Below are 16,494 nucleotides of genomic sequence, written 5' to 3' on the forward strand. Positions count from 1 at the left end.
TTATGGCTAGCTTATATTTGACTTTTTATGGAATTACCAAACTGTTTTGTCAGAATGATGTATAGTTCTGCATTCTCCCTGACAATGTATGGGAGTTCCCGCTACTCTGCATTCTTCCTACCACAGGGGGTTATCACGTGTGTAGTATTTTCACCATTCTAATAGGTATGTTGTGTTATCACGTTATTTGTATTTCTCTACTCAGTGATGATGTTGGTCATCTTTTCATGTGCTGATATGCCATTGGCGTGTCTCCTTTGGTGAAATGTTTATTCAGATTCTTTTTGCTAATTTTTAATTGGGTTGTTTGTTTTCTTATTTGTGAGGTGTAAAAATTCTTTACAAACTCTGGATACAAGTTCTTTATTTCCTCCTCTTCTTATTTCTGGAAGAGATTGTATAGAATTGGTATTCTTTCTTTCTTCAAGGCTTGGTTGAATTCATTAATGAAGACATCTGGGCTTGGAGGTTTTTTTTAGGGGGAGTGGATTTTCAACTATAAATTCAATGTCTTTAGCGTCTATGGGACTGTTCAGGTTATCTCCTCCTTCTTGAATGAATTTTGTTAGTTGTGTCTTTGAAGATTTGGTTCTTTTAAGTCTCCAATTTATATGCAGAGAGTTTGCCTATATCCTTCTTTTATTATCCTTTTATGGCTGTGAAGTTTGTGGTGCTATCCCATCTTTCGTACCTGATACTGATAATATATAGCTTCTCTCTTTCTCTCTTTGCAAACCTAGCTAGAAGTTTATCAATTCTGTTGATCTTTTACAAGAATTAGCTTTTGGTTTCACTGATTTTCTCCATTGTTTTGTCTTCTTTCAGTTTCATTAGTTCTTTTTCTTGTATTTATTATTTTATTCCTTCTTGCTTTAGGTTTTGCAGGTTTCTTAAGATACAATCTTAGATTTGAGACCTTGATTTCCTTCTAAACAACATTTCAAACATAAATTTCTTTCTAAGACTACGTTAGCTGCATCCCACAAATTCTGATACGTTGTATGCTCATTTACATTCAGGCCAAAATATTTTCTAATTATCTTTGAGACTTCTTTATTGACCAATGAATTTCTTAAAGTGAATTGCTTAATTTCCAAATATTTAGAGGTTTTCCAGAAGCATTTTTTATTGATGTAATTGTTTCTATTATGGTCAGAGAACATATTTTGTATTGTTTCATTCTTTTTTTTTTATTTTTAAAAAGATTTTATTTATTTATTTATCAGAGAGAGAGCAAGCACAAGCAGGAGGAGTGGCAGGCAGAAGGAAAAGCAGACTCCCCGCTGAGCAGGAAGCCCCATGCAGAACTCCATCCCAGGACCCTGGGATCATGATCTGAGCTGAAGGCAGATGCTTAATCGAGTGAGCCACCCAGGCATCTCTGTTTCATTCTTTTAAATATAGTGCTTGCTTTGTGACCCAGAATATGGTTTGTTTTGGTGAATATTCCATATGCACTTCAAAATAGTGCGCATTTTGTTGTTATTTAGATAGGATATTCTATAAAAATTCATTTGGCCAAATTGGTTGATAGTTATTGTTTAGGTCTTCTATGTTCGTACTGATTTGTTGTTGTTGTTGTTGTTGTCTATTTGTTCTATCAATTACTAAGAGAAAAGTTTTGTAGTATCTAACTGCAATTATGATTTGTCTCTTTCTACTTTCAGTTCTATCAGTTTTGCTTCATGTATTTTGAAACTCTGGTATTAAGTATGTATACATTTAGAGTTGTCATATCTTTTTTTTAATTTTATTTATTTATTTGAGAGAATCAGAGAGAAAGAGAGAGAGAGAGAGAGAGAGCACGAGCAGAGAGAAGGCTAGAGGGGGGGGAAAATGTACCATTTTATAATAAGGTTTGTGTTTGCTCTCTTTTTTCCCCTGTCAAATCTATTAGATTATTTGAAGATTTCCTCCCATTACATTTTAATTTATCTATTGGCTCTTTACTATATCTCTTTGTATAACTTTTCTGTTGCTGCTTTCAGAGTGGTTACAACACACAGACCTAACTTTTCTTAATCTGCTTAGAGTTCACAGTTTGCCCCTTCAAGTGAAGTATAGAAACCTTAACACTATATAAATCGCTTTACCTTCACCCTTTGTGTCGTATTGAATCTGAATATATTGAAAACCCCATAAGACATGTTATAATTTTTGCTTTCAACAATAATACGAAAGTATGGATATTACACAGATTTGCATGTCACTCTCTCACTGGGGCCATGCCTATCTTCTCTGTATTGTTCCAGTTTAGTATATGTGCAGCTGAAGTGAGCGCTGAAGATGTTTTTGAAGCCCTTTGCTGGTAAATATTTATCCAAAACTTGTGCCAACTTTGTGAAACTATGATTATTAAAGCACCATCTATGATCAAGAAGGTGTTTTTCTCTGGACAAAGCTGTAATTGACTCTAACCAGTTATGATTTGACATTAAAGGGTACAAAATGAAGACTTTTGATCCTGAACTAAAGCAGAATGTGGAACTGAAAACTAGAAATATGCACAAAAATATTTTATCACCAAAGCTGACCTTTTTGTTTGTTTTGCAACATGAATGTTTATAATATCAAAACTACCAGTTGTCTGGAGGGATGTCCAAATGGATGGGATTATCTAGAAATTACAAGACAGCTGGTCCATTTTCCAATAAGCAGTAGATATGTGGAGAAGATGAAATAGAAGACAACTCTGCTAGGTTTGGAATTAAGGAGAGCGGAGATCATACCGGACGTTGTTTAGATCATAGCCAAGAAAATGATTGCACAAGTGTGCGATCTTTCATCTAAAAATAAATAACCTTCAAAGGCATTTTATGCATATAATTTTATTTACCTCTGCCACGTTTGCTATTGCAAATACTGTCCAGAGTCCAGAGCAGGGAAGTGATGAGTCTGTGCGGCATGCAGTGAAGGTATCGGTCTCCCTCTGTGCCCTTGTCCTTCCCAGAGCATGCAGCCATTGGCTTAGAAGGTACAGCTGTGAAGGTGACTGATCTCTAAAGGCTTTGGTGATGTAAGCCCGAAACCAAGGAGGAGGAGAGGGCACTGAAACCTCACCTTGACTGAGTTGTAGTGTTCGGTGACAGTTGCAAACTTGGGCTTGGTGCCTGTTTCTTCAGTGAGAAGGAAGCATTTGTACTTGGACTTTGTGGGGAACCAGCCTGCCATCAAGGGTGATCAGGATACCTAGCCATCTTCTTCACCTGTCAGATGCCCCACCAGTCAGGAAGGTTCAGCCCAAGTGCCTTCTGCTTTATGAGGCCTTTCCCTCTACCCGCCCCAACGGCGGTGAATGATCTATCTGCATGCTGATTGACAGAGCTCTTGCGTCTGCCCAATTCATGTCACAGGCGTTGTCTTCCTTCCATGTGACTGCTATCGGGAAATGGATCTTAATCTCCATTTAGACCAGGATGGTGTCTTTGTTTCTTCAAAGTGACTTACCCAGTGTGCACTAAGTTGGAGAGAGTAATTGAAAGCACCTGCTCGGTCCTTCTGTGTTCAAATCCACCATTTTCTAGCTGGATGTCTAGGGACAAGTTACTTAAATACTTTAAACCTCTGTTTCCCCACCTTGAACACTGAGATAATAACACTACTTGTAAAGACTCAACAAGTGAAGATGTAGAGTGCTGAGCATTTTTGTCCGGTACATAATACGTACTATTACCTATTTTTATTATTAAGTGATTGCTTTTTTTTCTTACAAAGCAGTGAAATACACACATATTTGTGAGCAAGGCAAGCCAGAACACAAACAGGACTCGCAAAGAGAAGGCAGAGAAAACAAACAAAAATTGACCAGATTTCAGATGCAAAAGATTTAGTACCTATTTTTAAATGAAATGAAAGGTGGGAACACAAATCGGTACAACCACTCTGGAAAACCATCTGGCAGTGTTTATTCAAGAAGAACATTCTCATACTCTATAACTTATAAATTCCACTTGTAAGTATATACCCAACAGAAAAGTGTCCATGTATCACCAAAGGATGCTTGATAGAATGTTCATAGCAGCAGTATCCATGGTAGTCCTTAACTGGAAACTATGCCCATGTCCATCAACTGAAAAATGGATACATAAATTGTGGCCATGAAAATGGATGATTTACAGCTACACACAACAGAATGGATGAATCTCACAAATGTCATGGTGAGCAAAGGAAGCCAGACATCAAGGAGTATATTAGGCGTCTACTATAAGATTCCAGGCAAAACTCACCTGTGTTGTTACAAGTCAGGATAATGGTCACTCTGGAGGAAGAGGGGAGTAGAAGGGGAGGAAAGGAAGAGAAGAGAGACCAGGAGGAGCTTCCAGACTAACATTTTATTTCCTCATCTGGTGTTCCATATGGGGCTTCAGTTCATTGAACTGGACACTTACGTGCATTTTTCCACATGTGTATCATACTTCACTGCAAAACAGAGAACAGAAATAAGAATAGGAAAGCAAGGAAAGGAAAGGAAAGGAAAGAACAGGAAAAGAAAGGGAAGAAAAAACAAGCCCAGAAGACGAGAAAGACTTCGGTCCTCGCTCTGGCTGCACCTGACCAGGTTGGCTCACCGCTCTACCTTACACACCAGCCCTGCCCACCCCCATCCCGTGCTCTACCCCATTTGCCCAGCATGAGGATGGCTTGTATTTAGAGGGGTCCTCTCTTTCCCTGCCCCCTCTCCACAGCTCCTCCCCACCCTGAGCACTGCTAAGGGAGGAAGGGGCTTTCCTGGTGGGCATAACACCAGTAGTGGAGTAACTTGGAGGAGCTAAAGCATCATTAATGAAACCTAATACTTAAAGCTATCTTTCCTCTCCTCTCTTCCTCTTCGCCTGGACTCCCTCTCCCTCCCTGGACATTTCCCAGAAGGTTCCCCGGGTCCTGTGGCGGTGCCAGTCCGGCTGGGCCGCGCCTCGGGTCCTGTGGGGTTGCGGCGGGGGGGCTGAGCGGGGGGGGGGGCAGGGGCCAGGGCAGAGGCCTCGCTCGCAGGGTGCCCCTCCCGCCCCGCCCCGCCCGGGCTGACCCCGCCCCGCGGCCTCGGGCTATTTTGGGCTCGTTGGCGGCGACGCGGGGATCGCTGACAAGCGCGGATCCTGTGACACCTCCCTGCAGCCCGGCACTTGTTGCTCCGGGGGACCTGCTGCCATCCCTGAACCCACCTTTCCCCCTTGCCCCCTGTCCCCCCTGGCTTCCCTCCTTTGCATGTGATCTCTCCAGACACTGATCTCTCAGACTCCGCCGAACCCGGCTTGGGAAATAGATTTAAAAATACTACTACTACTCCTCCTCCTCCTCCTAATAACAAGCACCGCTCATCAAGAAGGGCCCCGCAGGGCAAGAGCGCAGAGCGCTGGCCCCGGGCACCGCTGAGGTGGCGCCTCCCCGGCCCGGGACGCTGGCCCCGGGCGCCGACGGCATGATGGACGCGGCGACAGCTAACGGGGACGACAGGGACCCCGAGATCGAACTCTTCGTGAAGGTAGGTCGGCGTCCCGGCGCCCATTGCACCTGTCGCGCCTGCAATCGGGCTCCCCGCGGCGCGGGCTCACGTGCCTGGGCGGACAGAGCCGGGACTCTCGACCCTCCCCAGGGAGGACAGCTCGGCCCTAGCGCTCCCTTGGGTGGCCTTTCTGCACTCCAGACAGTCTCGCTTCGGGGCTCCCGGGTGTCGCGGAGTCAGGTGCAATCCGGCAGGTGGCCGTCTTCTTGGAGAGTTGGCCGTCAGTTTGTTAAACCTGCGGCAGACCAGGCGGATTAGTCCTGAGCCCTGCCCGGTGCGATTTTGGCTACTCCTAAAGGACATCTTGAGGTATATGGAGATGGCAGGACCCATTAACCTTTCTTCTAAAACTGGGGGGCAGGGGGTAAGAGAGGGGAGGGAAGAAAAGGAAACCTTACCGATACAATTCTCTTTGGCAAGATAAAAATAACATTTCTTCAAACGTGCTTTCTCTCTTTTGCTCAGAGCTACTTCAAAGAAAAGCAGAAGGAAACAAAGGTGCTTCTTGCTTTGTGACCCGCAAAGCAGAAAACAAGCACTCTTTTCGCCCAGCATTACTATTATTGGCATACTCGTGATTCCGCAGGGTAGTATCAGGAAATGCTAAGGGTTTGGCCATGGGGAAAAACCAGGTCAACCCCCCGGGGCAGAATGGGATGAAAGAGCACAGCGAACAAACTTAAATTAAGTCGCCTTTCTCCCTGGGGAAACAATCTACCGTCAAAACTGCTGCACTCCATTTGCAACCTGTAGGAGGGAAAAGGATGGAGGCAAGGGAGGCGGCGGCGTTTCCCGGTCGGTAGGCTGGTGGTGTGGTGTAAGAAAGAAACATTTGATCAGTCCTCCTTGTGGCTGACACACCGCAGAAGCCGGGAAACCTGAGGCGGCAGGAGAGTCGCCTCCTGGGCGGTGCAGCAAGCCTCTCCAGGACTTGGGGGAGGGGAGTCCGCCGGCTGCCCGAGCGCCAGGACTTTGCACAAATGGGGAAAATACCCTTCGACTGCAGTTTCCCTGAAATGTGCAGGTAACGGAGAAGGGCAGAGTCCTTGGTACCTTTCAGAGGTCTCCCGGCTGCATTTAAAAGGCATATGTATTCCCTGCAATGGGAAAGATGTTATTTGGGGCAAATTACCCTGATTTCCAAGCTAATTAAACAGAGAAATCGTCACAAAAAAGTGTAAGATCTACATAAACCTTGATAACCACCTTTTGGTCTTTGGTATCTTTTGATGCCTAAAAAAATAAATCCATCAGGCTGTGACTTAATTTACATTTGGTAAGTGGTCTGTCCTAGGTGTTACCTTCTTTGGGTTTATTTTTCAAAATTATCCATAGGAATTACACCTGCCATTTAGTGACATTTGCTTTGCTAAGCCTATTTCTCGCCCCTCAAAGGTGGCCTCTGTCTCATTTGGTTTTGGGTACCCCTCTAGGCAGGATTACCAGGTCCTTTGGCAGACCCAGGTAACGAAGGAGGTCATGTCCTCTTCAAAGTTGGGCAGCGTTGGACCAAGGGCCAGGAATGGGTGCCCTGAACCTTGGCATCCAGGTCAGTGGCCTAGGGAATCAGCAGGGAGAGCTTTAACAAAGCGATGAGTCTCCCTGCTCTCCTTGAAGAAAGCTATTCTAGGACTTTCTCAGATTTCCTGGGAGCCAGTGGTTTCATAGTGTCAAGTTCCTGAAAGCTATTTGAAACACAAATTGATTCTTTAGAGCCAAAGGAGCCCTTTGCCCCACTACTAGGCATGGAGACCAATTCTGCCTGCACCTTGGGAACCTCATGTTAGCAGCTTTGAAGGTTTTCTCCATTTATATAAAAAGCTCCCTGCACAGCCCCCAGGGCCCACAAAAGAATTCTAAAATGCCTGTGTTGTTGTTTTGTCCCTCAGGGAAAGCGATCCATGGCAGGCCTTCATGATTAGCTCAAAAACCAAAGTGAGGGTGGGACAAAAAAATCAGATAGGAAAGCTCTTGATTTTTTTCCCCTCTTTTTTGACATGCTGGGTCATAGTTATCATTTCCAGGGACCAGCAAAGGCTGCAAATGATTGTGAAGTAAAGATCCTGCCCAGGGTATGAATGGTTTTATTTTAGGGAAACAAGGTCCTGATCTACAGAATCGGGCACTTCTAAAGTTGGACATTTCTCTCAGCTCTGTGATTTCCCTGAGAAAGGCCTTCCTGTTGAAGGTGTTTGGGGCCTGAGGTGCCTTCTGCAGGGCAGGGTGGATTGGTTTCCAGGAAGCCTCCAGGGCAAGTGGGACCCCACCCAGAGTCTGATTTGTCATCTTCAACACTTCCTTCAAGGCACCTTCTCTCCACCTAGTCTGTCTGCTGGGTATGTCCTTCAGAGCCTGGGTCACCCAGGGAGTTTCAAGGATACACAGTTCTATCCCACATCAACTGATTATCAGCATCTGTTTACTACTGCTGTTGATGATGATGATGATGATGATAAATGGCAGCATTTTAGGATTTCCGAAACCCATTCAAATACCTTACCTTGTTGGATCCCCCGCATCCCTGTTTATGAACCTCGGTTCACTCATGTGAAAAATGAAGGAAACAAATAAACGTGAGTCACAGGGAGCTTGTGAGAGTTCCTGCTGTCAGAACGTTCAGTGAGCCACAGCTTGCTCTCTGTGTCGCAACCTAAGGAAGTAAGAATGTTGATTCCATCTGTTTTGATGGTTGAACAACACCTGTGCTCAGAAGTACACTGTAGATAATATTCAGATCCACTCCTCAAATGTTGCAGTTTGGACTCTGAATTTCTTACTCTTTCTTTTCCAAATACCCATATGTCAGGCCTTACACCTTTTTTGGCTAGTTAGGCTCTCGAGTGCCAACCAAGTTGGCAATTCACTGATACCTCACTAATCCACCCTAATGTCATAGACTGCTGCCCACTCTGCTCTGCACTCCTTCCAGGGAGCATTCCAGTAGTGGCTTTTAAGAGATCGTCTCCCCCACGTTTTTAGTTTCTTCATCACCAATAAGAAAGGCTTGAGTAAATCAGCTCTGATCTAATGTTTCATAGATGCCCGGGGGCAGAGGTTTGGAGACTCAGGACATGAGTTCAAGTCTTGTCCCTGCTTCTAATTAGCTCATGACTGAACAAATTACTTAATGTCTATGAGCCTCAATAGCCTCCTCTTGAAAACAAGAGGTTGGTTATATGGTTATAAATAACCATAATTATATGATGGTGATCATAAAATTTATGGCTCAAACCAAGACATTTGGTTCGAGAGTGAAAGGGGGTGCTACGAATAATTAGGCTGGGGCAGCAGGTGTCACCAAGAATTGTTCTGGGGCAAATCAGGGTATGTGGTCACCCTGATTATAAGAATACTCTCACCACAGACTTGCAGTGAGGATTCCACAGCAGCAAATAGGTGAAAGCATTTTGTAAATGAAAACTGGTATAAACACATAGGAGTAAAATAATGATATGAATTCCATGGCAGATAAAACCTTTCCTGATCTGCAGGCCCTTGATTTGCCTTAGGGAACAAAAGCCTGACTCCTTCCTCACTTGCAGGGCTATTTCAAGAATAAATGAGATCATATACAGCTTGGACTTTGATGTAAGGGGAAGACAACAGGTTAGAGAGTTGACAATGGCAGCCAGTGTGGTTTATAGAAAGAAGAGAGAGCAAGGAAGTAAAAGCAAAACAGAAAGTGATTTGGAAAAACAAATACAGGATGTGCTGAGTAGGTTAAGATCAAGACCTTCCTCCTATCTGTACTCATTCCTTGGTTGCCCAGGCCCATCCTTGGACCCGAGAAGTAGAACACCCCCAAAGTGGTTAGACCAAATTGTTACAAATGTCTCTTGGTGCCAGGGGTGTGAATTTCAATAGACAGCCGGGGGTTCTCAACTTTGGCTACATATTCAAATTGTTGGGGGAGGTTTAAGAACTCCTGATGCCAGGCTACTCCCTGGTCAATTATGAGGAAATCTCTTGGGGGCGGTGGGGAGACCGAGAACCAGTCTTCTTACCCCCATCCCCAGGTGACTCCAGGGCGCAGCTCTGGTAGAGAGCCACTGAATCATTATCAGAGGCAAGTCTGACTGCAGGCAGTGTCTGCCATGGCTGAAATCAGTAGCCTTACTAGAGGGAATTAGTGTCCAGAATTTCTAACGGCTTCAGGGCATCATGATCAGGAGTGTTGTTGATAGAGAGCTTGCCCCCAATCTGTGCTCAGTTAACAGATGCTGACAGACTATAAAGCCCTCTCCACAGGACTCCAGAACAATCGGTGCATGGGGTCGGTCTAGTCAAATAACCCTCAATTCAGCGTAAAGGGGAAATAAAACATGAGTCCTGCTGATTGTCGGATGGAAATGACTAGTGGTTTTGTTTATTGAGTGATCCGGAAGGCTCTGACAGTGGTGCAGAGCACAAGTCATGTCATGGTGACCCACAGTATAGGCACCTGACTTCCAGAACAGACAGGATCAAATCTTGCGGCATTCCCTCTCAGATCCCCGCTGCCTGCTGGCTCCCTGGTTCCCTGGGTCACCTGGCCTAAGCGTGGGAGCATTAGGTTTTGCTGTTCCCTTCAGCACATTTCTTTTCCATGAGTCCAGGTTTGGGTCTGTGGTCAGGAACCGATACACAATTCACCTGCCCTGCTGTGTCTGTGAGTGTGACTTCTTCTGTATGCCTCAGGTCCCGTGGCAGATGGTGGCAGTGAGCACGGTGGGCTGGTGGCAGTGAGCACGGTGGGCCTGCAGATGCTGAAGCCCACTGTTGGTACGCTTAGCTCCTGCCTTCCTGCCCACTGATGTTGTGTCCCCAGCTTGCCTTTCTTCACTCAGGGCAAAGACTCCATCCATTTAGACAGTCAGGTAAGCGCCTTCTCATCCGGATTCCTTCTCAGTTGCCACGTACTGGGCCCCTGTTAGTGGCGGCAGGAGGCCCAGCAGAAGAGTGCCGCCTTTGGGCGGCAGCCTGTGAGTTTCCAGCTGGGCAGGCTAGAACAGGCTGCCGTGGCTCTCCGTGCCACAGCTTTCTTACCAGTGCTATGCTGATGATGGTAGGCCACGTTTCGTGGAGTTGGTGTGAGCACTGGAATAAGTTATGTATGAATTGGGGGCAAAAATGTAGCTTCTTCTGCAGGCCCAGCCTAATCAGGGAGAAGCCAAGCCCGTGAGCTCCCCTACCTTGGCGTGTCCAAGAAGTCACAGACTCAGGCTTGTCTGTGCCTGCCTTGTCGCTGGGGCAGGACACAGAACCCTGGGAGCGGGAGCAGCATGTGAATATCACTGGATCTGATTGCATGTGCAGAGCTGCTAGAGGAAGCTGGAGGCCCCCAGAGGTCACTGTCTGAATGATGTGGTTGGTCTGGCCGCAAGGGGTGTGCAGATCCCTGACCAGGGGTTGGGCTCCGCGACCTCCAAGGAGGTTGATTCCTCCTGTCAGTTGGTCCTTCATCCCTGGGAGCTCTCTCATAGCTTTGGGGGCTGGGCCAGTATGTGTCCAACCACTGGGGGCCTGCACTGGCCCTGACCTTGCACCCCATGGAGATGTTATTCCAGGGGCTTCATTCCGTTTCCTGTCACTGGGCTCTGGGCAGGGCTTCGCAGGCTCAGCCAAAAGATGCCTATAACTCTAACCTGTAGATGAGAAAGAAGGCTCCAGAGTCTACATCCTTTGGTTCCAGGAGGACCCATTCCTCCCAGCAAACTTCTAGCTCTGCATAGCCATAGATGCTCTTATAGAAAATATATACATGTGTTTACATGTATTGTCTAGTTGGTCTATGCAAACAACATAACAGACTCTCAGTAGCTGGTATTTTTAAAAACTGTTATATAGGAGACATCCTCATTGGTCTTTGTCATCAGGGCTAGAAATAGTGAAGGAGCAAAGTGGGTAAGCGTGGCTTTCCAGAAGATGTGGGTCAGTGATAAGAAGGTTATCTCTACCCAGGGCATCCTAGATCTGACTCTGCTTGCATTCTGAGGGGTTAGCTCCAACTACCAGGCAATTTGTCTACCAGCTCCCTGAGTGAGAACCTACTTTGGAAACACATATATGTAGTCAAGGGGTATCTTAGTTCTGAGATGTGAAGTTCTTTAAGGATAAACAAGATAGATAGCCTGTTGCCAGAAATTAAATGAATCCTTCCTAGGAAAAAGAAATGGAGTTTTAGCTTCTAGAAGCACCCTCTAAAGCTCTGCTAGTGTGGAAAAATTCTTTGAATTAAATTTGTTGTAGTGCTTATGGGGAACAGTGGCTAGGCCAATGGTGTTCAGCTTTGGGGTGTGAAAAAGTCACTGCAAAACTTCTTTCTATGGGCTTGCTCAGGCCATTTCTCCAGATATTCATAGTTAGGAGGATTTGGGTAAGGCCTGGGCATCTGTGTTCTTATGAAGGCCACCCTTGGGTGATTCTGGGATTCATTAAAGACTGAGAACCACTAGCCCCAGAGTGGGTAAATAGAGCTAAACAAATAGTGGGGCATCCAAAGGGCACCATGAAGTCCAGCCCCTCCTTGCAACATGCATTTCATAGGGTGGATGAGGCTGAGACAAGAAAGCTTCTTAGCATGAATCATGCCGAATTGACTACAAATAAACTAGAAAAGGGAGGAAAGGAATGCATTGGGCCTTTCTTTCATAACTTGCTTTTATTCCTCTGTGATATTGCGCTAGGACATTGGAGTGACAAGTAATTCTAGAAGCTAGGCATGAAGGACATATTAGTAAGATAAAGAACTTTGAGTGTTGAGGGATTGAAAACAGTCAGTCGATCAACCAATCCATCAATTACCAGCCATGTTTGTGAGGCTACCTACTCTGTGCCAGGCTCTGTGGAAACTGGTGAGGGGGCCTGGAGATCAAGGAGGGGAGGATGCCTGCAGTCTACGAGCTCGCAGCTAAGGAGTAGAACTTCAAGCCAGCATCAGTGCCGCACGAGTGATAGGAAATGAAATGAGGGGTGTAGGTATAGGGACCAGTATGGCCTGAAGGACGTTTCCAAGCGTACTTCGAGGGGAGGTGGGACCTGAGTTGTGCTTGGAAAAATGATTAGGATTCAGAGGTGGCAACCACGTCAGGTTCAGCAACAGTATGAGATGAGGCTGTTCAGGGCCCAGGGTGTATATAAGGTTGGCTGGAGAGAACGGCATATGGAGGGGAGCAGTTGGAAAGAAAAGAGAAGAAAGAAGCAATAATGGCAAGGGCTGTGAATGGCAGGTAAATGGTTTTTGCTCCTTCGTAAGTAACTGGGAAGCAACCAGAAGTTTCTACACAGGGTAGGACCTTGATTTGGCCCCGTTTGGAAAGGTTCATATGCTGTATTAAATGACGTGGTGGGCAGATGCATGAACTCGAAGGAAGAAGCCCCAGACTCCGAGTCCAGCACTGCCACAGTATTGGGTGTGTGACTGTCTTTAAGGCCAAATTTCCTCTTCTGTAAAATGGGACTAAAAAAAAGTCATAAAATGGTAGAATTTCTACCTTGGAGAAGCCTCTTAGAAGTCATTTAGTTTGACCCCCTCTTAGCAGATAAAATTCACAGTCGAACTTTTACGGTAGATGCTGCATGGCTTTCAGGAAGAGAAGTGAGTTAAAATGGGAGCTGCTCTGTGTTTGCTCTTGCTCTCCTGCTTGTATTCGCTGTGACCATGTCAGAAGGACAGGCTTGGGGCAGAGGCCATGAGGAGGATTCTCCGGTGTTCCTTGTGAGGTGGCCATCAGGAGCTCAAAGTAGGGTTAAAAGGAGGGTATGCTGTGGAAGAGTGATGTGAATAGAAAATAGGGCACAGGCCTTGAGAGAAAGCGTGCAGATATGTGAGGGATGCTGAAGCTTTAGATTTAGTGGATCATGGTAAGTTCACCTCCCAAGAGTCTGGTTTCCATATTTGGGATGATGACACCAAGGATGGGCTTGACCATGATTGTCTAAGATGTTGTGAATGGACTGAGTGCAGATAAACTAATTGGGCTTGAGCTTTACAGTTCCTTTTAACCCTGAGACTCTCTGAATCTCTGCTGGAGCAGCGAGGACGAGAGTGGTTGTTAATGAGAATAATCTTCTGGTGTTACAAGTGTTTTGTCTGAGGTGATGGCAAGTCAGTCAAGTGCAGATGTCCACCGGCGTGCTAGAAAACCCACACGCAGAATGACAGGAAGGCCAGGGCGCAGGGCACGGGTTTGAAGTTCTGTTCAGCGTTGCAGTTGAAGGAAGAAGTTCCCAGAGGAGGAGGGTGTGTGAAGGAGGGAGGCCATAAGGACTGTGCTCAGGAAATGCCCATTTGAGGGGGAGGAATGAGGCGTCAGAGAATCTGGCAAAGCTGGTGAAGACATAGAGACTGAGGGAAATAAATGTAATGTCCTGGACAAAGGGAACTATGGGAACAATGGCTCAGAGGCAGGAGATGTCAGGGTGTCCTGGAAGGACTGAGTACTGTGTGGCTGTGACAGAGAGCATGAAGAGAAGCAGAACGGTGACAAGTACAAGTTAGGGATGGATCAGGAGGCACTTCTGAGGGCAGGTCAAGAGATTTGGACACTTATTTACAATGTCGAGGGTTGTATGTATACCACCTGCTTGTGGGGCAATTGTATTTTCAGAAAAGAGAGGAAAGTGCTTCGTTATCTGAAGCCGGTATGGCTGCCCATGTTGCATCTGAGGAGATTTGAAACGGGAGGTCTTCACAGTGTGTCTCGGGCCACCCACGGGATGTGTGTGTAGAAGTTCAGTGCTGGTTACTCTACCCTCTGTACCAACCTCTACAGACCTTAAGATGGTGTTTCCCACTTCTGTTTATCGTTATTCTATGGCAAGGAGGAAAGCAGTAAGTATCAGGCTGGAGAAATGACACAAAAGGTGAAGGAAGGATGTGTAGTGAATGGAATGCAACTGGGAACCCATTACCTCGAATGAAGAGGAAGTGAAAACCGTGTCCTGGTGACTTTCTCTTAAAGATCCAATTGGGGAGGTTGTCATGGCAACAGATAGAGTTTTCTTGATTCAGCTCAAGGCTCCTCTCTCCTCTGCTACCCAGTGCTGACAGGGAGCAGAGGCCCCGGGAGTACACACAGCATGTGGGCGGAAGGCTCTCTCACCTGCTTCTTATTCATTTTCTCATTTGGGTGCTGTAAGCATTCTGTAGTCACATCATCGAATCTAGGATCCACGGTGTAATTTGCCTTAGGAACTAAAAGGAGCCATTTGTCTGTGGTCACTAATCACAACTGCCTCAGATTTTTCCTGTGGGGATAAAGAGTTCTGGGCAGGGCTTGACCACAGGACTCTGGGAGAGGGGAGCCATGTGGGCAAAGTTATGTGGCCTCTCCTCAGTTGGGTACTTAAGGAGCATCACAGAGATCTGATCTGTGTGGCAGGATATTATAAGGGACAAATCAGATAAGAAGCATGAATCTCTTTTGAAAGCCGAAGTTTTCACTGAGGCATTTCATTGGTCAATGTGAGTCCACCGCTGACACCACAGCCCATCAGCTTGTTCACCTAATAGCTCAGCGCCGTGTGGAGTGAATGGTTTGCCCTGCTCAGGCTCCTTCCGCTCTAGTCCTGCCACTCCCTAGGGCTGCCAGCTCCTCAGCGGGACTCTACGTTTGTCAGCACAGGGGGAGATGGAAGGTGGAGGATCATCTGGAAGGTTTGCATGGTCTCTGGCGGCGAGTGGCTAAATCATTTTTTCCCGCTTTCCGTAGTCCAGAACTCAAGTATCATCTAGCTGTGTTCCCAGGAAAAGGGGGAGCAGGTTGGTGAGCAACGAATCGTTCTCTGCCATGGAAATGATTTACTTCCTTCTTTCTTACCACCACGTTACCTGATGAGGTGTCATGCCCCCTGTCATGGCATCCTCCCTGCAGCCTCTCTCCCCTCCTGTCCACCAGGTTTGATGCCATTAGCTTAATATTCCTCCAGTACTTTATCACACCCACTCCTCTATCTGCTAGATCAAGTTCAATTGCTTCAGCCTGACATTGAAGACACTCCAACCAGGCCAGAGTTCCCTTTCCTGACCTTCTTTCCCCTGCTCCCTGAAAATGATTCCTTATGTGTCCTTACGGTTTCTGATGCACTGGTGAGTCTCTTCCCAGATTTTATCCTCACACCCAGCCCCTTGGAGGAAGAAAGAGATTTCATCTTCATCACAGACAAGGTGTTTGCTGGGCTCTGCGTACCGTGTTGTTCCGCACAAGTGGAGGGAGAAACCTGCAGATCCTAACTCCAGAGCTGGGTTGTCCCCACCAGAACAGGGTTGCTCAGCCCTGCATGGTCCTAAGAACCACCAGGGACACTTTCCAAACTCCAGCATGAACTCATGAGTCAGAGTCTTCAGAGCATGGGGTCTCAGACGTCTGTAATTCACTAGTGCCCCGTGATTCTGCGGCACAATCCATTATGCGAACATTGCCTGTAACATCACAAGGGCCCCTGTGAATATCCGGAACCCAGAGAAGTGCGTCGACTCGTGGGAATTTAAGGCCCTGTGACATGCAAATGTGGGAGAGAAATTTGAGGGGCCATTGGGCCTTCCGGCTGCTCTCAGGTCACCCCAATGAACATAGTATCTCAGTCACCTTAAATATTGGCCTATGCCTTTAGAATCCACTCCGCACCCTATGCAATTATAAAAACAGTCATTGGCGCGTTTCTGGTTTTTGTTTTTGTGTTTTTCCCAGCTGCTTATCCCCATCCCCAGATCATAAGGTGCTTGAAATAGAAGATGTTGGGGAAGAGATTGGGAGGATGGCAGAGGGCCAACGGGTGGGGGAGTCAGAGGGAAACGGACTTGACTTTGAGGTAGAGAACCAGACCCTCACTCTTCAGTCCTCTTGGGTACACTGGGTCTCTCTGCATTTTTGGAAATCAGACAGTTTAGAAGGTGAGTGATAATAGCCGTGGCTGTGTGCTGGTCTGGATACCTTGCTTACCTTGGCTACATCCTCTTATTACTCCCAGTTTGCAGACAAGGAAACTGCGACTCAGAGAAAGTGCGTCCCCTG

The 16,494-nt window shown here is 46.4% G+C and overlaps 1 protein-coding gene and 1 non-coding gene across 4 annotated transcripts in view; one reads left to right on the forward strand and one right to left on the reverse strand.

Moving 5' to 3' along the window:
• Positions 1–16,494, forward strand: part of CLIC5 (CLIC family member 5) — a 164,184-nt gene that overhangs the window by 59,985 nt on the left and 87,705 nt on the right. Inside the window, exon 1 of one of the 3 annotated variants that reach the window (XM_028097647.2) lies at positions 5,063–5,479. The exons of the other annotated variants lie outside the window; for them this stretch is intronic. Within the exon in view, the coding sequence (XP_027953448.1) occupies positions 5,417–5,479 (63 nt within the window). The 5' untranslated portion in view covers positions 5,063–5,416. Of the gene's footprint in view, positions 1–5,062; positions 5,480–16,494 lie in introns of those variants that run through there. 3 annotated transcript variants of the gene reach the window in all.
• LOC114204695 (U6 spliceosomal RNA) lies at positions 2,177–2,281 on the reverse strand. The gene has a single exon (XR_003608223.2). It is a non-coding gene; the product is annotated as a U6 spliceosomal RNA (small nuclear RNA).

This window comes from Eumetopias jubatus, unplaced genomic scaffold, assembly GCF_037043125.1.
Source record: "Eumetopias jubatus isolate StellerSeaLion01/CBP00866 unplaced genomic scaffold, mEumJub1_p1.0 scaffold_6, whole genome shotgun sequence".
Taxonomy (NCBI): Eukaryota; Metazoa; Chordata; class Mammalia; order Carnivora; family Otariidae; genus Eumetopias; species Eumetopias jubatus.